Below are 22,278 nucleotides of genomic sequence, written 5' to 3'. Positions count from 1 at the left end.
TGTTTTTACTTCACCTTTCTCCTTAAAAGGGACCCCAAGGCAGCTTACATCCTTGAAAGACAATATCTAAACCCCAATAATAAGTCTACAGATCCAAAAAAAGGATTGAACAGATCTACAGATCCAAAACAGGATCGAACCGATACCACGCTAAAAAAAAAACGGGAAACAAAAGCAACACCAAAAAACAGTGATCATTTTTCTCTGTGTGTGTGTGTGATGGCTTTGTTTACAGAGATTACCCCGGACGACAGCGATCTACGCCTCTTCTTGTTGATCTGCGGCCTTAGAAGAGTCAAGGATCCCCTTTATTTAGTGGATGCTTTTGCAGGTTAGTACCTGGTGGGTTTCATTTCAGTGCTGAATGCAAAATCTGAGACCCAATCACTGGTTCAAATGAGGTCCCTGGGCCTGCGTCTTCCAAGAGGGGCTGCTCATGGATACCACCGTGCTTTGCTCATACTTTCATTCCTACATTCCACTTGCACACTCCCAGTGGTCCACTCGTAACCATAAACTTGGCTTTCTAGTGGCTCCACCAAAGAATTGTGGGAACTGTAGTTTTGTGGGGACGCCCGGCGTCCTTGGCTAGAGCAGCGTACGCTTGAGAAGGGCAGCTGCCGGATCAGAAAGATGGCGAGATACCAATCTTTATGCTTTTGTTAAAGAAGTCAAAACAGAAAATCGGCATGTCCTCCGAAGCACCCTCTCCGAGGACGGGTCATTGATTAAATGATGAATTTAATCATCAGGCTAATCTAATCTCCCTACATTGAAATGGAGTTATTTGTGCTACTGTCTTCATGTAATTTGACATTACAAGCACTGGGGCTGGCTCATAACGGTGAGGCTGTCGCCTGGCGAATATGCTTAATTCGTCTCCCAGGGATCCAGCGTAACCCTTACTGGCATTGACGGGAAACGGAAACTACCCAACGCTAGACCGCTTTAACGTATTTAAGACCTGCTACGTTTTCCAAACGGAAAGCCCTATAGCGGTCTGCCTGTATCATAAATTCCGTTTTTATGCGGCTGGTTATCACGCTCCAGTGGCGTGGAATGGATTTGTTCTGTTTAAAAAAAGATAAAGATAAAAATTGCGTGCTTTACCGTAAATACACAACTCGCCAGCGACACTGGTTATAAAGAACCCTACCAAGGTCTCTTGTCGTTTTATTGATAGTGTTTGTTCCACTCCAGGTTGACTTCCTCTTCGCACAGAAATAACCACACCTGTGTTGCAGACACTCTCAGTGCGTATTTCCGATTGGAGTTGTCTCAAAAGAGACAAGGCAGAGGCAGGGTGGAGAAGCTGGGGCGTTGCCATCGGAGTGGGCACCCATTGGAAGAGGTGGGGCTAGGAAGCGCCAAGCACTTGTTCGGCTGAAAAACGAAGCGGCACGAACTCGACACCATTTCTTGAATGGAACAGCAGTAGAATTATATGCCAGAATCCTGTTGCGTACATATGCCAGCATAAGTGCGATGGTGTAAATCACAGCTACGAATTGCTGCTAGTTAAGGCGTCAACACATGTATTCCCCATTGAGTGTCAGTGGTGTGATTTAGTCTGCAGCAAGGAATACAAGCAGCAGCTACTGTGGTTCGTACCACTGTTGTGATGCTGGCATACATAAGCAATAGGATTCTAGCCAATTCCCCCCCCCCCAATTTCTCCCCCTAACCTAAACTTTTTCTTGTGATTTAATAGAATGGCACCACAAAGAACCCAACGTGCATTTGATTATCATCGGACCTGCGGTAAGCATTTATTGGCCCCTTCCAATGAACATTTGCTATATGCATGCTCTGCTTTTTGTTGAGCGCACATTTGTGTTTAAAGGTCAATATATGCAGATGCTTTTCAGTCATTCGACCCCCACCTAGTTGTGAGACTTTCTGTGCACTAAAGTGATGTGCAAGGGATGGTGCAGATCCTCTTCCTGGTTTGTACCCCATATCTTAATATTTTAATATTATTTTATTTAATGTTTTATAGATGCCCATAGTTTTATGGGGACCTCTGCGCTAGAGTGTGAGTGTTTTAAGACCAGGCATTCACCATGACACTCAGACCCTCTAAAGGAAGTTCCAGAAAAGTAGACAGCGGCTGCTTCTTAGCTTGCACCCGTAGCAAAGGCGGTAGGAATAGGGAGTCACCCCCTCCAGCATGAACTAGAAAAACGAACCATTAACCAGTTCGTTTTTCCGGACGTTCATAGTCTTTCATCGTTAACTACAAACCACCGTTCTTCTGGTTCACGCCCATCTCTAACGGAGACCAATCGTCCACGGAATTGGGGGGGGGGGCTATCTCGGGCGGCAAAATAACTTGGGCTTCAGCCAACCCTGCCTTTCCTCTCATTTTCCTGCTGAAAATAACACCCACCGTCCTGCTCCAGGTTGCTATTTTCCTTGCAAGTATCCTACTTGCTTTTCTGAACATGTCGAGGGTTTCAGTGCCCGTACGAGGCGGAAAGCGCTCTTTCCCCCTGCGGAGCGGCCGTGTTCCGTGACTGCAGATGAGTCGCTGATGTTTCTCTCTATGCCTTTCACGTCGGCTCCGAAACCGGCAGCTCCTTGCTGTGTTCCACTCCACGTTCGGGGCTGTTTTCGAGGCCATCGCTGGCTGATGGGTGTTTGCACATAATTAGCCGATATTAGCGGGAAACAAACGAAGGAGGCTTTGGCGTCTGGCAGGAGGCTCTGTGAAACTAGCTGATTATAAGTGCGGCGGGGGGGGAGATGCGCCTAATAAATCTGCTTTTACCTGTCGGAGGTTCAGGCTAAAATCTGGGAAACTGTCTAATTGAGGACTTTAGGGCCAGGGGGTGGAACGACTGCAAGTCATTTCCTCCTTGTTGGCTCTGAAAACATCGCCGAAAGTTCAGTTGTCAAAGTACAGTGGTGCCTCCGGATTAACCTTTGCTATGTGAAAACTTCGTTAAACGGAAAGTAAAAAGCCATTGTTCCAAATTGGCTGAAAACTCACCGTTTAGCGAAGTCTTCCCATAGCCGGCAGCCATTTTCGCGCCCTCGGTAAGCGAGGGGAGGGCGTGAATACGCTGCACGCGGCCATTTCGGCTGTTCCGGTGACCATTTTGCACCCGCCGAACAGCTGATCCGCGGGTCGCAAAGCGAAGGTTGGTAAGCGAAACGCTTACCGACCTTCGCTATGCAAGTTTCGCCCATTGGGGCCATCGGTAAGCGATTGCATTAGCGATCGCAGAAACCGCATCGCTATGCAATTTCGTCGTTATACGGTGCACTCGTTAAGCGAGGCACCACTGTACATGTAAATTTGCCTGTCCCACCAGCTGCCATTAGGGGTATATTATTTCTTTAATTTTGGGGCTACCGTTACCAGATCTTTTTTCTAAGGATTGCCCAGGGAAAATTCTGGGGAGTTTTCCAGCCCATAAACACACACCTACTGTACATTTTGCTCACTTGAAACATTCCGGTGGTGTTTCGTGGGAGCTGTGGTCTCACTACGCCTTAGGTTTTGTGAATTGCGCCTCCCATAGAACTACAACTCCCAGGAAGCACTGCTGCAGCTTCCTTTAAAAAAAAACACCACACATTAACAACAGGAAGCCTAGGCCTGAAAAACACCTGCCACTTCAGAGCTAGGCCCTGCTCCAGTTGAACGAAAGCAAGGGATTGTTAGGTGTGTGTTTGTGGGCTGAAAGTCCAGAATTCTACCTCAATCATAGTTTTCACTGCTTGATGATCTGTTTCAAGATCATGCATATCAATATCTTCTCCGGCGCCAACCGCAAGCTAGCCAGTTGGTAGCCCCCTGGGCCACCCTTTTTTCCGTCTTTCTTTTTTAAGCGGGGAAACATTTACCTGCCTCTGGTTTTGTGGCAGACAAGCTCAGCTTGAAAGATGTTCAAAGGTTTTGGGTATCGTTCCAGCCCTCCAGGGGTCGTAAGAAAGGTTGGGCAGAGCGGCTCAGCCAATGTTGGGGATGGAGTGACATTTTTCTCCGCTGGATCACGAGTTCAAATCGCGTCCAACCCGAACAACTGGGATTCTGTTTTCTCCGTTTCGTTCTATCTGCTTTCAGATAGGAAGGAGGAAAAGCACATAGGAAAGATGGCAACCTAGGTAGGGAAGATGGTGTGGCTATTTGTAGAAGGCTTCTCTTTTCTTTCTGTAGCCGTGATGAGTGAGCCCTTTAAAGTCTCTCTGCTATGTGCCGTTCCATGCTGAACGGCTGTTAGGTTCTTTCTTTTTCGACGTTTGGCCAGCTTCAGATACTGGTGTTCGTTTTTCTGCTGTAGGTTGATCCGGTGTTCACCGAAGAAGTCAAAGAGAAAGTGAAAAGGTAAGGTGGGAATAAGGTCACTTGTCTTACCTATACAGTTCTAGTTTTAAAAAAAAGACAGTTCTGTTTACCTAATTCTCTACAAATATAATTATTTGTGCATAGCCATTTTCATCCTTATTGTGTAAGGTTTTTGATGCACTCAGGAACTTCAGTTCTGGCACACGCTGCTTTTAAGAGCTTTGTTTAGGGGGTTGATGTCCCTGAAGCATATGGTTTCTGTTTCAGAAATACAGTAGACCCCCTATCCGCAGGATCAGTATCCACTGATTCACTGGTGGCTGAATGTACTAAATTAAAAAAACTCAGAAATAGCTACCATATTTTTCCATGTCTAAGACTATACTTTTGTCTAAATTCTTTAGACTGAAAATTGGGGGTCGTCTTATACTGTACATGGAAGTAAGCTGAGGAGAGAAAAAACAAGTGGAGGGGAAAGCAGGGATCAAAGCAATCCTGCAGTGCTTTGATCCCTTTCCCCCTACACTTGCTAAGCCCCACTTAGATTTCTTAATTTTTGGTTAGAAAAGTGGGGGGCGTCTTATACACTGAAAAATATGGTATGTCTTTTCAGGGTGTGTTTACCAGAACCAGCCACTGGAGGGAGGCAGAGACCATGCAATGTTTAGCATTCCATACTTCCACATGTTTCAGCATCCATGGGGGGGGGCTTGGAATCGCTTGCCCGTGGATACAGCAGTCCTCGCGTATGTACATTGAGGACTTGGATTGCTGACCTTGGGTATTATTTTCCCTATCCACAAATTCTTTTCCAGCTTGGATTTTCCTCTGAGCCAGAGAAAAATGGAACTACTTCCCTGACTCGTATCAATCCTCCATGATCTGAGCCGAAGCTAGGGGACCTCTTTTCAACCTGAGGACCAAATTCAACCCCAAAGAAGTTCTCAGGGGGGGGGGCTGCATTCTAGCAGTGGGAGGGGCAAAGGTGAGCGGGTACAGCCAGAAGTGCCCACTTATTTTAGCAAAAAGGGCTAATCCCCTTCTCTGATGACTCCAGAGAGCCACTGTTGGCTCTTCTCGATCATGGATGGCGAGGTGGTTAACCTGCTGAACGAAGGACACCAAAGATCTGGGTTCAGATCCTACCTACCCACAATCGTGAAGCTCACCAGGCGGATACACCACACACACACACACACCGATCTACTTCACTGGGCTCTTGTGGGAATGCGACGGGCAGGATGAGAGCCTCCGTGTCGGCTGTGTTGAGTTTATTGAAGGAAAGTCTAAATATGGATCTGCGTCAGATAACAAACAGCACAGAGTTGGGTGGACTAACTCTTTCCAATAAAGCCCCTGCCAAAGATTCTGGTCTGTTTCTGATTAAGAACCTTTTGTTGCGTTTGATCCACCTGTGTTTTTAGTATTCCCACCCCCCAAGTCCTACATCTGGAGGCTGATTAACGGACGAATCAATATTTGCTTGGCAGGGTGGATGGGATCCATTTGCTCCCGGAGATCCCCCAGGAAGACCTCCACGCTGCCGTGAAAAGATCTTTCGCTGTGGTGAACAGTTCAGTTTCGGAAGGCATGTCGGCTGCAATCTTAGAGGTAATTGCATCTGAGCGTTGAAGCTGTGGCAGGAGTGTGTGTGTGGGGGGGAGAGAGTCTCCTCGCCTTTTCTTTTCCTAGCTTGTCGTTTCTGTCCACGCTCCCGTCTGCCTTTCAGAACCATAAAAGGAGAAAAAGACAACAGCCACCACAATCGGGTTAAATGAGTGAGCTCTTTCAGCCAAGACACGCGGCTCGGCAATCCTCAGCACTTACAACAGCGTATTGCCATAGCGCGCATTTGCTATAGCGCTGAGCAGGCCAGCCCATAGCACATTGGGCTTCCCCTGAGCAGGAAATTCCACCCGCATTGTAACCTTGTGATACACGAAAGACCCTCTGGTTTTATTTTGTATAGGCTTTGGTGGAGTGCCGCCCATTTCTTCGGTCACACCAGAGTCTTCATCAATTGTGAAGCAGACTTCTATTTGTCTGTAGTCTTGTGTACTCATGTCAGGATGTTATGGCAGACTTGACAAAGAGTCTCGTGACACCTTGAAGAGTGCTCGGTTTTACTGGGCATAAGGTTCGAGGACTGCGGCCCTCTGGCAGCTGATGAAGTCGACTGCAATCTGTGAGAAAACATGTCCCGGATAAAACTGGACCACCTTCCGTTACCACCACGAGTCCATTCTTTCTATCTGAAGTTTATAAATCCTCGTGACCCCGCAGTGAGCTAATCGGGTGCTTCTGAGCAGGTCTTCTCAGCATGCTAGGTAAAAACCCCAGCTTCTGAGAATTGAAATTTGATTTAATTGGTTTTGTGTTTTTTTTTAAATGAGTATTTAATCCTTGTCATGATAGAGATAAGTTTTGAATGTCAGATAAAAGTTTTTTAGGGGTGGGGGGAACAGAAAAGATGAAAGAATGAAAGGGGAGTAAGGGGGGGAGAAATTCTCGTGTTTTTCTCCGCACACTGATCACCTTTTCAAATGCCAAGGTCTGTCCTGAGTCTGTAGCCAAAGCGGTTGGAAATCAAATCTGCAACATAGTAGATAGAGTAAACCCCTTTGCAGTTGATAAACGACCACAATCAGAAAAGCAAATTGTCGCATTCATAATTGGCGTACACTTTTGGTGGCGATTCTGTACTCGGATTGAAGGCAGGACCTTCCCAGCCTCAACCCTGAATTCTTTAAAAATTCCGTCTGCACGGACACTCCTTCGGCCAACATAGAGCATGACTTTCTTGCACCATCGCCGTTGCGCTGACCGATGGGTTACCTGGTATTTATAACTAAATATCCGTAAATGTTGGCCATTCTGCTAGGGCAGATGAGAGCCCAGTAAATATGCACGTCATTGGGACTGCTACTTTTTAAAGCCCTGGACCAGGCCACTCATAATCCTTGGCCCCCAGCTCCTTGGGCTGAGGCTGATCTGAGTTGGCCAGAGACGGGTGGACCTTAGATTCCTCACAGTTGCATTAAGAGCTGAAATGAAACTTGGGCCATAATCTCATAATGCATTATTTCAATAGTATATGGCATGTTTGATTTATTTCAGCAATGGAACGCCCTCTGGCTAGACACCAGCGCGCCTTCCATTCACGGCGCACAGCAGTGGCACAGAATAATCTGGAGATAGATATCACAAAAAGTAACTCATGATGACCCAATCCTTATATCCCGAGGCACCGTGCCCGGAGATGGGGGGTCACTATCCTTCCGATTTGCCCCTTTGCCGTCTTGGTACTGCATTTCTGGAACCGAACCCATTTCTACAGGCAGCGCTAAATCCCAAATATGCTGCTAAACACCGACACCGTTGAGATCCATCTTTAGATTCACGTCGGTAGACACTGGGTTGGGAAACGGGTAGCCCCCCCCCCGACTTTCTCGGAGGGAAACTCCCACCCTCTTTCATGACTAGGTGCGCTGGCTGGAGCTGATAGGTGTTGTAGTCCAGCAGCCCATGACGGTTCACCCATTTCCCGTCCCCGAGAGATAGATTTTTCCTGCCAGATTCTTGAAAAAAAATTATTCACTGGAACAGAATTGTAGTCAAACACATGGAAAACGGGCATCTGTTCACCTCTGCATAGATCTTTCTTTCTTTTTTCCAGCGATACTTATTGTTTCTTCTGTTTAGATTCCCAACCCATGAAGCTCCCTCTTTCTCTGTGTGTCTTGTTTCTTCCCCCTCCCTCCTCACAAACCCTTGTTTTGTCCAACTTTCCTGCCGATAACTCCTGTAGGGCTTGATGGTAACGTGGCGCCATCTGCCCAGCGAGCAGAGAGAGAGAGAGAGAGAGAGAGGCCGCTCTTGAAGGCCGGTGCCATTTTAATTAGGCGATTTCCCCCCCTTACCTGAAATGGGCAGCTGGGGGGGGGGGAAGTGCCATCTGTCAAAACGCGGTTTCATTAACCAAGGCGAAAATGGCTTTCGAAACCCATCACGGAGCCATCCCCCTGTTTGGGGTCCATGTACATGGAAAATCAGTTTGAGGAAAGCCGTCATGCTGGCCGAAAGAGTTCAGCAAGCGGACGTTGTGGAAAAGCAGCTTCTCTGAGGTTTGGAAAACAGTCTCGCCGAATCACACCGCTTCCCATTCCTCCATTCTTACACCCCAGGGCAAAGTTAAGAGAGATTTACTCTCCCTGGGGAGACAGCCAGGCACCTCGCAAGCTCCAACCCACAGTGGCAAGCGCCGTTCATCCCTTTTGGATGAGGCCAGTTGGTCTGCAGCCGTCGGCTGTCTGTTATTTTCCACCCAGGTCCATGGTGGATCTTCCTGATGTTATGAAGTTAGCTCATCTCCGTGTTGTAACCGAAGCCCTCTTTGTCTTTTAAGATCCTAGCAGGGTGGAGCATGAAACCAGGCCGGTAGGAAAGGAAGATGCCAGCTTTCCTTTAGGGACCGTTGGGGAAGGTCGTAGAGAATAGTGACATGGTGGCATCAAAGGGAAGGTGCTTGATGTTGTTCCAGATGGACCATTCTGATTACCTCTCCCTCCTCTGGTCCTTTTTTTTTTTCAACCTGTCTTGATGCTCCTCACCACAGCGGGTCCCCAGATGTTCTTGGAGGACATCTCCCAGAAATCCTGTCCAACACAATCAGTGGGGAAGGCTTCTGGGAGAACATCTGGAGACCCAAGGTTAGGAACCATTGCTCCATCGTACTGCGATCTCCAAGCTTGGAGATCTGGCTTTCACATTGCCAGAGACCAGAAATGCTGTTGTTTTTTTTCAGAATGACGAGTGAGTTTCTAGAGCAGGCGCGAGACGAATAGATTGAAAACATCTGGAGGAGCATCCTCGCCCACCTCTGGATTAAATGCAACAGCCCAATCATTGTTTGGCTGTGTGCATACTCGGAAGAACTGTTTTTTCCCCCCAAAATCCTCCCACTTCCAGCATCTCATGCTTTGCTCTCACGCTGATTGTGCTGCAGGCAAATCGCACACTCAGAGAGAGAGAGGGAGAGAGAGAAAGACGCATTTTGGAAGCGAAAATGACAGTAATTAAAAGCGCCTTCTCTCCTAAGTGCCGGTGAAATCAGTATGGATTGAACGACCTGGATGAGGAGATGTCTTCCCGTTAACTGAATTCCGTTGCCATTGTGGTAATTGGACATGAGGAGTCATTAAGCACTCAAAAGCAACATGTTTCTAGGCTTTCCCGAAGCCCACAAGGGGTAATTAGTGTGTAGGGTTGCGGATTGTCTTCGAGGGACGTCTCCAGCAGGTGGGGGGGGGGTTTCCCCAGGGATGTTGAGGGTTTACCTTCGGCCCTTTTTATAACCACAGGAGATTGAAAGGTTTTATGCCCCAATGGAGAAGAGCAGCTTGTGAGTCCTTCCCCCAACTAAAGTAAACTTAGCCATCATATCTCCTAATGGCATAATGTATTCTTTTTAAGTACCCCAGCACTGCTGTTCGTCAAGGGCTCTTCGGTGATTAAAAAAGACAGTAATAAAAAGAGGATGCAAAACAAACCGGAACAAGTTCAGAGGAGGGCAACCAGGATGATCGGGAGGGCTGGGAGCCGAGCCTTATGAGTGAAAGAACTGGGCATCTTTAGCCTTGAGAAAAGAACGCTCAAGGGGAGATAGGAGAGCAGGACACACGATAATGGACTCAAGTGACCGGAAGACAGATTTAAGCTGAACATCAAGGGAAAACTTATTAACTGTTAGAGTAGTATGACCATGGAACTCGTGACCTCGTGATCACACCGATGCTGGAGGTGTTCAAGGGAAGATTGGACCATCTTCTGCTTTGATTTGGATTCTTGCACGGAGCAGAGGGCTGGACTCGATAGCCTTGTTCGCCCCTCCAAATTCAACTGTTTTATGACTCTATGAAAACGAGAGGAGGGAAAACGAACCGGAAGGAGAGAAACTTGTAGGGTATCTCGGCCATTGCTCCAAGGCCATGAAACCGAGGCACCTGAAACTTTCTATGGTTTCTAAGGGGACTCTAGCAATAGGCACCCTCCGATTATTTTGGTTTTTTAAAAAATATTAATTTGTTTCGCTGAGCTAAAATCACCCAAATGGCTGTTTCATTGCACTGCCTTTGGTCCGAGATGTCTCAGAAAGATTCCACTTCTGTTAAGTGTTTTTCTTCTTTTGTATAATTTTTTTTTTTTAGGCAATGGATTTAAACGTTCCGGTGCTGGCCAGGAATATTCCCGGGAACGCGGCAATCATTACCCACGAAGTGACTGGGTTTTTGTATTCAACTCCCCAGGTAACGAAGTAAATAATACGAGGCGCCGTTGAATCCTGTGCACAGGTTCTCGAGAATAAACCTTGATGGAATTAATAGTGTTGCATTCCTAGAACTGATGGATACAGACTAGAGGTGGGCGCGAACCACCGAATCGGCAGTTCGCGCCGCTTCGTTTTTTCATCCAAACCGGTGTCGGGGGCTTCCCAGCCCCGCCCCCTTCCCGTGGGCAGCCACTCAGAAGAAGTACCCTGGCTTTCCTAGCCCCGCCTCCACCAGCCGCTGCCTCTGATTGGCTGTCTGGCAGAGGTGGGGCTAGGAACCCCCGAACACCTGTTTATCCAAAAGATGAACCGGGCATGAACTGGTGCTTTGTCGCCATTTCTCGTAATATGGATCCCCTTCCGCTCTGGCTGAATCATGACTGTGTCTTTTAAAAGCCCCAGCATATGTCGAATATGTCATTTTGGCTCTACAAGGATGTATGTCGGAATGTAATTCCTGCTCAGGGTACAGTTTGTTACAGTTGAAACTGAAATGGTTTTAAATGGTTTAGCCATTAGATCCGATCGCACCCGCAGTGCCATTTCTGTTGGGAGTGTGGAAATCATGGGATCAAAATGAGTTGCCTGATTCATTGGTTTTTTTTCCGTCAACCTACTGAAAATTCCTTATTCCAAGTGATAAATGCAAAAGGACCTTGTTTGACCGCTTCTCGCTATGTTAAACTCATTATGGAAATTTTCATCAATTCCAAGTAATATTTTAAAATTTAACCATCTAACCAATTCATGCACAAATCCACTAACACATTTGCTAATGTTTTTAAGATCAGTGAGTTAGAGATTATGATTTAATACTGACATGTTAGCAGCTGCCTTTTTATGCTGGATGGTGCTGTTTTGGATAAAGATGGGTGGGTGGGTAGCCTGGAAATATATATCTTGTATATTTTTTGTTGCCAAAACAGCACCATCTAAGCATAGAAGGAAAGTATTTGCAGACTTAAAGAAAACGCAAAGTTTGCAGACATTCAACAAATGATTTAAAACAAAACCCTAAGCCAGGAAAGTAGCTATGTCAGTTTTCCAGGAACTTTGAAGCTACAGGGAAATAAAATACAGTGGTGCCCTGCCTGACGACGATAATGCGTTCCGTTAAAATTGCTGTTAAGCGAAATCGTCGTCGAGCGAAAGTGAAAACCCCATTGAAATGCATTGAAAACTGGTCAGTGCGTTCCAATGGGGGCAATACCTGCTCGTCCAGCAAAGATACTCCATAGGGGAAGCCATTTTGCATTGCTGTCTTCGGAAATAGGTCTGGAAAACAGCGGGGAGCCATTTTGAAACCCCGACGATCAGCTGTTTTTAATCGTCATGAAGTGAAAAGTCGGTTCCCGAAGCAGAGAACTGATTGTCGTAAAACGAAAAAAACCCATCGCAAAAACTCATTGTCAAGCGATTTTGACGTCTAACAGAGTAATCGTCAAGCGGGGCACCACTTTTTCTCAATACGCAAACATTGCAGCCAGAGAGATACTGGAAGTTGTTGTGGTTTTTTAAAGTTTGTTTTCTTTTTCTACAACTCTGATCTGAAGAGTTGATTTTTTTTCCCCTCCCTTCTTTGTAGGAATTTATCCAGTTGTCCCAAAGACTGGCTGCCGATCCGTCTTTGCGCCGGGAGATCGTGACCCGAGGGAAGGAGTACATCGCGAAGCACCATTTGTGGGAACACGAAAGAGAGGCATATCAAAATTTCGTGCTAAGCCTCCGCTGACTCCGTGGTTGATTCAGAGATCCCATAAGAACCTGCCCACGTTTTAATGGATGGGTGGACCTCTGTTGGTCCCACTTGATCATGGGTGCGAATCCTGGAACTCTCTTCTTCAATCAAAACCACTTTTATTTAAAGGGAATTTCTGCTCCGCAACGGGCGTACCCTTTCCCCGCACTTAGTTTTGCCCCCGTTTTCTTTCCACACACACTACATGTTGTTGTACAAAACCGGAAGTGGACATGCGAACACTTCTTCTTTGTCTTTGGGGACTTGCATGGCCCATGGAGGATCCTCAAAGCTGAAATTGTCCCCAATGTTGCATTAATCGCATTGTTAGCTCAGTAGTTTAGATCTTTGGCTGCGGAGCGAGAGATGGGGAGTTTGATTCCACCACTGGGCCTTCTGCATGTAGAGCCAGCCTGGGTGGCCTTGGGCAAGCTGCACAGTCCCAGGGCTCCCCCTAGAGGAAGGGAAGGGTAAAGCACCTCTGTGTATTCTCTCCCTACAAAACCCTGAATAAGGTCACCCTAAGTCAGAATTGACAGCACATGGTGATCGTTATTATGAATATTGAATCTCTGGTCATATGCCCTAAAGCCGATGTGGGTCACCTACAGACATCTGCCCAGATCCGGTAGAAAATGATAGGGGACTTTCTCACTGCCAGTGGACCTCCCTGCTAGTAGCAGCCAGAAAGCCAAAGATCCTTCACAATGGAGCCAGACCATAATTGTGCTAAACCCTGCAGACGGGTCTCTGCTGGAAGCGATGTCGCAAATGCTACACTTCGAACACTGGGTTTTCTTCAGCTCCACAACAGTGCCATGAGATGTTTCCCCCGTGCGTTTCTCAAGGGGAGAATCATATTTACGTCGGTCAATATTTACAAAACCTGATTCATTTCAAAGAAAATAGTTGCTACCTCAAAAAGGGGGTGGAAGAAGTGAACCTCATAATGCCTCTGGACCTCAAATGGTACAAGAAGGGAAAATGAACTCTTTCCCCCCCTGTCTTTTTAAAGTACAATAGGAATCCTTATCCACGGGATCGGTATCCACTGATTCCCTTATCCGCAGTATGAAAATATTAAAAGAAACATCCTCAGTATATATACTTATAATGATGAAGTTCCCTGAACTTGCCACTAGAGAGAGCCAGAGACCATAAAAATAACATTTGCTATTATCCACATTTTCAGTATCTGTGGGGTGTGGCTTGAAGCTGATCCCCGTGGATACGGAGGTCCTATTGTACGATATCTGATTTGACTGGGGGTGCGGTGGGGGTGGGAGATATTTGGTCAATTGATATGTAGCAAATGCTACTCTTCGGTCACTTTGGTCAATTAATGTGTTTGGTCAATAGTCATTTCATAATTATTGACGTTATTAAGGGAATATGTCTGTGCTTTTCCCAAAGAACACTGAAAGAGGACTTCTAATGCCTACACCTCTTGAGGAAATTGTGATTTGTTGTTAAAAAAAAAAGGAAAACCTAAAAGACTTGATGTTTCTAGCTTTGGTTTGGGATCAGAGATGGAGCAGGAGAAAACAAAACATAGACCTGAATACAGAACCCCGTACTGTATAAAGTCTGTGTCTAGAGGTATGACGGTCGTTGTTATGGAGGAAGTCCCAAATATGTCTAACCAGGAAGAAACAAAAGCAGTAGGTAATAAACCAGGAGGAGAAATAGATAGAATGAAGTGGTCACATAGAGAAGGGCCACAATTGCATTCGTCGTGGCTGATTGCGGCTAATAGACTAGGTGATGGGGTTACAGATGGGCACAAACTGCCCTTTTGATGGTTCATGCCAGTTTCTTGATCAGTTGCACTGGTGCTCAGTGCTTCCAAGACCCGCCTGCTCCAGCAGGTACCCATTCAGAGACAGCGGCCGGGTTTCCCTGCCATGCCTCCCCAGGGAGCTGCCTCCGAGCGGCCGCCTGCCCAAGGAGGCAGGGCTAGGGAGCTGGTGCCCATTTCTGGATGGGAGGCATCTCAGTTGCAGTCGGTGCATGACTAAGCATGGGAGCGAGATGTGCCCAGGCTCCTTCTCAATGAGCAGCATTAAGATGTGGCAGTCTAGACAAGCCGTACAAGACAACCCGTAAGATTCTGGCCAGGAGCGGACGGGACGCGAAGCTCATTCAGCCACCTATCTATCATCCTCCTTGTTACATGTATTGAACGGATGCTTTTTATTTCCAGCCCTTACGAGACAGCTAGGAAGGGAAGCAGGGAGACTGATCGCCTGTCACTAATATAAACGGAGTGAGTCCCGAGGACGTGACACTGAAGCTCCTGCAGTAGGCAGGACTTCCTTCCCAAACCTAATCAATGTATAAATGTTCCCCAGAGGACAGGTAGTCTGAAAAACCACTGATGGAGAGAGTTGATTATCTTTCTACTGATGGGTTGCTCCTGTTGAGGGAAACAGCTTAATCACCAAAGAAAAGAGCTTGTCTTCTCGAGGCTGGGAAGCAACTACTGTTTGTTGTTCCCGTTGTCATTGTGATGCTGGGGGTTGTTAATTCAGGATCGCTGAGCCCTGCGTAAAAACTCTTAATCACTCCCCTTGATTTTTGGATTGGAAGCCACGTCCCCAAAGGAACAGCGATTAATCCGCCACGCCGTACGGGCTGTCCCGGCGTGTAACACGTCTGAGTTCTGACAGGTCTCTGGTATCCCTGATCGATGGACTTGTCTGAGTTCGGGAGCGAAAAAGGGGGAATGTGTTAATTAGGATGTGTGCCATCATGGCTTAAGGTGTAAGAAGTGCCATGGAGACTTCAGCCATGGTGCACAGATGATCCGTAAAGAGAGGCTTTGAGATTTGTCCATGGTACATGTAAAGCTGAGGCTCCAATCCTTTGGCCATCTCATGAGAAGAGGAGACTCCCTGGAAAAGACCCTGATGTAGGGAAAGTGTGAGGGCAAGAGGAGACGGGGACGACAGAGGATGAGATGGCTGGACAGGATCATTGAAGTGACCAACATGAATTTGACCCAACTCTGGGAGGCCATGGAAGACAGGAGGGCCTGGCGTGCTCTGGTCCATGGGGTCACAAAGAGTCGGGCACAACTTGACGACTAAACAACAACAAGAAACCTGTAAATCATGGGACAGTTTGAGACCTCGCTATATAAGGGATTGCCTTTCTCATGTATGAATGGGCTCAGTTACTATACACACGCTTGCCATCTACAAATCCCCTACGGCAGTGGTCCCCAACCTTGGGCCTCCAGGTGTTCTTGGACTACAACTCCCAGAAACCTTCACCACACCTCTGCTGGCCAGAATTTCTGGGAGTTGAAGTCTAAGAACATCTGGAGGCCCAAAGGTTGGGGACCACTGCCCTACGGTCAAGGGTTTGCAAGGCTGAGCAATTCTTTTTTTCTCTACGGGGTTCTGGTGTGACGGGCTTGTCCTCCCCGGAGGACTGGACTGACTAGGACATGACAGAGGCTGGGGAATCCGAGGCCAGTGGGGTAGTGAATCCATGCCACGTATTAGTCTGAATATTAAACAGCTATCCAAGCTGCAAAATGTATTGTAGGGTTCAGCAGCTTAGGTGGCTGCTGTGAAGTTCAAACCACAGCTTCTTTCTACAGTGATCGAGATCCCATCACAGAATCCTAAAGACTCTCTCCGGTGCTGCATTGATTTCCAGTTTTAAAACTCTCTCTCACACACACACACAAATACATACTCCTCTTCAATATGAATCTAGCAATAACGTCAACCTCGCTTGAGGGAGGTCACCTCTTTCATTAGTCAAATTCAATCACATTTCATCAGCTGCCGTCCTATTTCAGAAAAGAAATAGAGCTATGAGTCTGGAAACTAATAATGAAAATTGACTCCCCACTTTTTTAAAAAAAAAAATGGCAGCATCAACAACCAGGCAGACACAAATTCAACCGTTTTGAATGCCTCAACCAGGACGCCATGGATCCTTAAATTCAGATGCCTAGGTCACTGGAGAAAGTCGTGCAAATAGAGATTCGCAGAACCTTAAAAACGTTGGGTCGCACAATTCCCTATTTTAAATCACGTTTCTATGTTGCTTACTTATGGGAAGGCACTACCCACATGCTTTGCACAGAAACCTTAACAATGTCGGAATCTTAAGAAGCTTCCTAGATCTGTCTAGTCCAGTTTTGTGCTTCCCCCTGACACTCAAAAGAATTCCTCCAAGAAATGCAGAAGATGGGTGCGAAGGCAACAGTCCCACCAAGAAACAGATAGATTGCTTTCGAAAATGTTAAACACCCCCCCCCCAAAGAAAACAAGAAATAGCTGGGAATCCACTTCCATTAACTTGTAATTTAAAATGAATCAAATTTCAGAGGTCCACACCTCATAAAGTGGAGAAACATGTTCTGAATATCAACACAGCCTTCTTGAGAAACTAGGCGTTCCACAGCGGGGAATTGAACTCCCAACCTCTGGCTCCACAGGCAGAGACCTGAACTAGAGTTATCCAGCAGTTCTTCCTGAATAGCATTGTGCAGTGGTTAGAGAATGACCGGTCGGATTGGAGAATCCTCGTCCAAGTTTGTATCATGAAACTTCCCCCCTCCCCTTGGACCACCTCATGGGGATGCTCTCAAAGCTAAACTGGGAAGCATCCAAGCTTCTTATACTGCCTTGGGTTCTTTATGGGATAGAAATGGAAGGACCCTTGAAATAAATGAATAGCATTTGGCCCCACACTGTAGGAATTCTGTAGGAATCCACCCTACCGAGCTTTGTGTGATCTAGCACATGGCTCATGCAGACAGGTTTGCACATATCCGTACAAGGATCATCCTCCAGTGTGATTTAATTCCCAGCATGTTTGGTTTGCTGGGAAAAGAACATCCCAGGGTGCCGAGGGGGCACCAGCTCCGACTCGTTCCTATTTTTAGCAAAGCCAAAAGTCCGCGCGCGAGAGAGCGCAGTAATTATCTCAATCAGATGCGTCAAGAGAATGTACAGCTCGGGAGCGTTTTTGCTCCCTGTGAACCAGATCCATTTGCCCTAACATGCTTTGACTAAGGGGGGGAAGAGAGACGGAGAGAGAATGTCAGCTGCTTGCAAGGTTTATGGGGGTGAGGTGGGAATTCTGAACGAGCGGAGAGAGATTTGTGTGTCATTGCTCCAGCGAAAATGGAGAACCCGGCTGTTATCCCTTCGACTTCGCTTTTCATATCTCCATGGAATGGAATCTCGTTCCTGGAGAGACCCAGGTATTTTAACGATCCAATCAAGCAACATCTGAACCCCCTGGGTTCCTTTTCAAAGCAAAGCCAGAACGAGACATTGTTCCGGGCTTTAATTCACTCTCGGTGTGGAGATTCTGGAAAGGAAAGGAAAGCAGAAAAAGCCAGCGTTGTGGCTCATGAGTACAAAACCATAGCTAACATCTAGAGAGAGCCGGTCCCTTTATGACAGAGCTCAGAAATTGCAAGTTGGATTCACCACATTAGCGCTAGACTGCTTTTGCGTCAGACCGGACAGAAGCAAATTGCCGTATCTGATCTTAAAAAATTAAAATTAAAACCACAGCCATGCTGCCCCCACATCCTCTAGCTAGGGCTAACTAAAAGAGACCCATCAGTGGGATTTACATATTAGGACCTAATAGGAGCTAATGAATATTCTCTTGTACTTGACGATAGTGGCTCTTCTTTCTAAACGTGGAGATGCATTAGTGTGTAATTTCCTGCTTAATGCAAAAGTAACAATTTTACCATTAACACATTAAATCCAACCTGTTATTTCCCAGCCTTGCTTCATTAGGGCCATCTAAAACCACACAAGAGAGTGAGGGTGTTTTTCCCCTCTGAGATCCGTGTCGACCCTGGAGTGTTGCAAGAGTAGAAAATTGACTTTTGGACGATCCAGATTGGGCGACCCCAAAATACAGTGGTGCCCCGCATAGCGAGGTTAATCCGTTCCGGATTAACCATCGCTATAAGAAAACATCGCTAAACGGGATGGAAAATGCCATTGGAACGCATTAAACTTAGTTTAATGCGTTCCAATGGCTTCTGTACTCACCGTTAAGCGAAGTTTTCCCCATCCGCAGCCATTTTTGCACCCTCGGTAAGCGAGGGCAGGGCGTGAAAACGCTGCGCGTGACCATTTTGTGCATCCGGCGGCCATTTTGAAACCGCCAAACAGCTGATCCGCGGGCGTCGCAATGCAAGTTTTGCCCATTGCGGCGGTTGGGATGCCTTTGCATTAGCGATCCCAAAAAAGGGATCGCTATGCGAATTCATCCTTATACGGTGCGCTCGTTAAGTGAGGCACCACTGTATGTAGAGCAGCCGATATGGGAGGTTTCCAGCACTCCAAAAGAGGTTGACTAAACCCGGTCAAGAGGAAGCAAAAAAGCAAAGTGCGCAGCTTATATACTGCCCCATAGCACTTAAGCACTCTTTTGAGAAGTTTACAATTTACAGTAATTGTGCAGGCTACACGTTGCCCCTTTAATGACCTTGGAAGGATGGAAGGCTGAGTGAACCTCGAGTCAGCTATTGGGATTGAATCCAGGCTATGAGCAGAGTTTCAGCTGAAGTACTGCAGTGTAACCACTGCGCCACAAGGCGCCTGAGACAGGCACATGAGTCTCTCCTGAGCATGTGGATCTTATCCCTCATGGACTGTATAACAGTGGTCCCCAACCTTAGGCCTCCAGATGTTCTTGGACTACAACTCCCAGAAGCCTTCACCACCACCTCTGTTGGTCAGGCTTTCTGGGAGTTGAAGTCCAAGAACATCTGGAGGCCCAAGGTTGGGGACCACTGCTGTGTAGGACAGTATGAATGGCACCTACTTCATTCCTTCTAGAACAATGATTCCCAACCTTGGGTCCCCAGATGTTCTTGGACTGCAATTCCCAGAAGCCTTCACCATCAGCTGTGCTGGCCAAGATTTCTGGGAGCTATAGTCCAAGAACATCTGGAGAAACCAAGGTTGGGAACCACTGTTCTGGAACTAATGAAAGTAGTCCATGGAAGAGAAAGCAATGGGGTGTAGTATTTGCTCTCTCTTGGGGTGGGTGCTGAATGGATAATTCAGTTTCCTCATGTAAGTAACAACAGCCAGGCGCTTAACAACGACAATCATTTGTTGTGTCGCATTCATGCAGAAAATCTTGTAAGATGGAGCTCCCCTTTTAAATCAAATAACTCGGATGAAACTGGCGGGCACGGAGCTCGTGCCGATAAGCAAAACATACCTAGCAGTATTCCAAACATGTCATTTGATTGTCGTGGCACGCTTCGGATCAAAAGACGGCGACTGAAGTCCCTGGCTTTTCAAAACCCCTTCCTTCCGACTCTGGATAATACTTTGCCAGAAATGAAAGGTTAATGGAATCTTTTGAGGCTGACAAACTGCTTAGCACATAAACACGTCACTGAGAGATAGGTATACCTGCTCTCCTCCCCCTGCCCACACAGGCTGATAACTAAACACAGATGAGCGAAATAAAGGGCAAGAGATTTGTCTGGAGTGCACCATAGGCCGCAGTCTCCTAAGCCCAGGGCAGAGCAAAACGAGTTCAGGATTTTTGGAAAGTCCAGTTCAAAGCTTGTCTGTAGACAAGGCCTTGGTGGTTGTGGTTCTCTAGCCTGTGGAACTCTTTCCCTTAGAAAGGAAGAGCATGTCTAACAAAGAGGGATACAGTGGTACCTCGCTTAACGATGCTAATTCATTCCAGCGAAATCGCTGTAGAGCGAAAACGTCGTAAAGTGAAATAAAAAAGCCAATTGAAACGCATTGAAAACCCCTCGATGCGTTCCAATGGGCTGAAAACTCACCGTCCAGTGAAGATCCTCCATAGGGGCAGCCATTTTCGCTGCCTGTAAAGCGAGGAATCTGTCAAAAAACATAGCGGAGAGCCATTTTAAGCAGCCGGCGGCCATTTTGAAACCCAACGACCAGTTTGCTGATCGTCGTAAAGAGAAGCGAAGCAGGGAACCGATCATCGTTAAACGGAAAAAAAACATTTAAAACATCTCAAAAGCGATCGCAAAAGCCTAATCGTACAGCAATTTCTGGGTGTTCCATCTGACATACTTACAGACCCCGAATAGAGCTCATGTGGGAGAAAGGCCTAAACTTGGACCACACAAGAAAGCTTGTGTGGAGCTAGGCCTAGCTAAGCCAGATTAGGCCTTTTCTCCCAGGCGAGCCAAATTTAAGTGTCTATAAGGCATCTGCAAGTCGTGTTCCCTGGATGGGGAATTATTGGAGTTAGAGTCCAAGAAATACAAAAAATCCCATCCGTAGCGATTATACAAGCGAACCCAAGCATCCAGTATTTGAACACTTTGGTCTTCGCATGGAGGCCTGGACATCCTCTGCTCCCGAGAGAGGAAACAAGCCATTAACTAGCAGCCTGCTCCCCAACTGGTCTGAACTTCATTCCGCAGCCAGAGAAGTGTGATTAACAGCTCCAATGAGCCTGACAGGTGATGTGATCTGACGAACTGGCACTCAGAGATGGGTTTGAGGGAACATACATTTGCAGCACAGCTGGTTTTCGTACCGCTGGCCGCTCCGTTCCTTGTCCTCTCCTCTGCCCCCTCCACCAGCTACTGGCCAGCCTGCAAAGTAACAGCTGTGATACCAGGCTGCCCTCTAGTGCAGCCATTGGATATCAAAGCAGCAGGAAGAATAGACTAAGGGTTATATAGGGGTGTGCGTATGTGTGCTGTAGCTGACAGGAACAAAGGGGGGGGGGAAGCATAAAAACACATTTAGTTCTCTAGCTTGTGTTTCCTAAGTTTCTAGGCATTATGGGGGGGTTGTCAGGATTTAACCTTGGGACTCACATAGGGGAGTTCATGATCTCTGAGCCAAAAGCACGATGCTGCGTCAAAAAAGGCCAATGTTATTTTAAGCGGCATTAACAGAAGTATAGTCTCCAAACCCTGCAAAGGATTAGCTCCGCTTTATTGGGCACTGGTTAGGCCTCATCCCGAGGACTGTGTCCAGTTCTGGACGCCGCCTGTTAAGATGGGTGCCGATAAACTGGACAAGTTCGGAGGAGGATAAAATGGATGATGAGAGAACCGTGTGTTTATCCTTGAGAAAATGAGACTGAGGGGAGATAGGAGAGCACTCTTCCAAGACTGGAAAGGTGGTCCTACAGAGGACAGGCTGGATTGGCTCTCAGTCATCCTGGAATACAGGACACGAAATGATGGGCTCAAGTTTAAGGAAGCCAGATTTCAGCTGACGATCAGGAAAAAAAAAACTTCGTAACTGTTAAGAGCAGTACGACAGTGGGACCCATGACCTCGGGAGGTGGTGAGCGCCCCATGCCAGAGGCGTTGAAGAGAAAACTGGACAACCCCATGTCAGATCTACTTTGATTTGCAATAAGGGGTTGGACTTGATGGCCTTAGAAGCCCCTTTCAACTCAATTATTCTACGATTCTGTTATTCTCTTTTCCAGTTGTCTGTTACACACACACACCATTTATCAATAGTTGCTTGATGCTAACCCCTGGCAAAGATAGATACCAAACTACACACAAAAACACGCCTATTGTTTGTGATCTGTTCCACAGCTTCTGTCTTTTAAGCCCTTCCAATAGAGGAGAAGTGACGTTGACGGATGATATGAGAGAGACCCTTTTCTGTGGCTGCGCCCCTACTGTCGTGAGCCCCCTTCCAACTAGCTGTGTGTATATTTAGTTTTAGAAAGGCCGTTAAAATCTTTTAAAATTCCCTTTGGCCTCCAAACGATTTCATCTGCCATTAACGCCACTCTTTCTTTGCGCTTTTTAATGGTTGCCTTCTGTTCTTTATTTGTTTACAAGATTCTTTTCCGGAAGTTTTTAAGTTGCATATCCCCTTTGGGGGGTTGTGAAGAACGAGTGCTGATTCCTAAATAATTTTGCAAGGAAGCATGTGGAATTGT

The 22,278-nt window shown here is 46.8% G+C and overlaps 1 protein-coding gene across 1 annotated transcript in view; it reads left to right on the top strand.

Annotated features, from left to right (window-relative positions):
* The window catches only part of GLT1D1 (glycosyltransferase 1 domain containing 1), a 30,574-nt gene extending 16,720 nt beyond the window's left edge, over positions 1-13,854 (top strand). The window contains exons 7-12 of the mRNA XM_020788895.3: positions 236-331; positions 1,712-1,761; positions 4,290-4,333; positions 5,785-5,905; positions 10,501-10,599; positions 12,208-13,854. Coding sequence (XP_020644554.3) covers positions 236-331; positions 1,712-1,761; positions 4,290-4,333; positions 5,785-5,905; positions 10,501-10,599; positions 12,208-12,354 — 557 coding nt within the window. The 3' untranslated portion in view covers positions 12,355-13,854. The remainder of the gene's footprint in view (positions 1-235; positions 332-1,711; positions 1,762-4,289; positions 4,334-5,784; positions 5,906-10,500; positions 10,600-12,207) is intronic.
* Positions 13,855-22,278: the final 8,424 nt, after the last annotated feature.

The sequence above is a fragment of the Pogona vitticeps genome, chromosome 14, assembly GCF_051106095.1.
Source record: "Pogona vitticeps strain Pit_001003342236 chromosome 14, PviZW2.1, whole genome shotgun sequence".
Lineage (NCBI taxonomy): Eukaryota > Metazoa > Chordata > Lepidosauria > Squamata > Agamidae > Pogona > Pogona vitticeps.
This window is presented reverse-complemented; position numbering and strand designations above follow the sequence as displayed.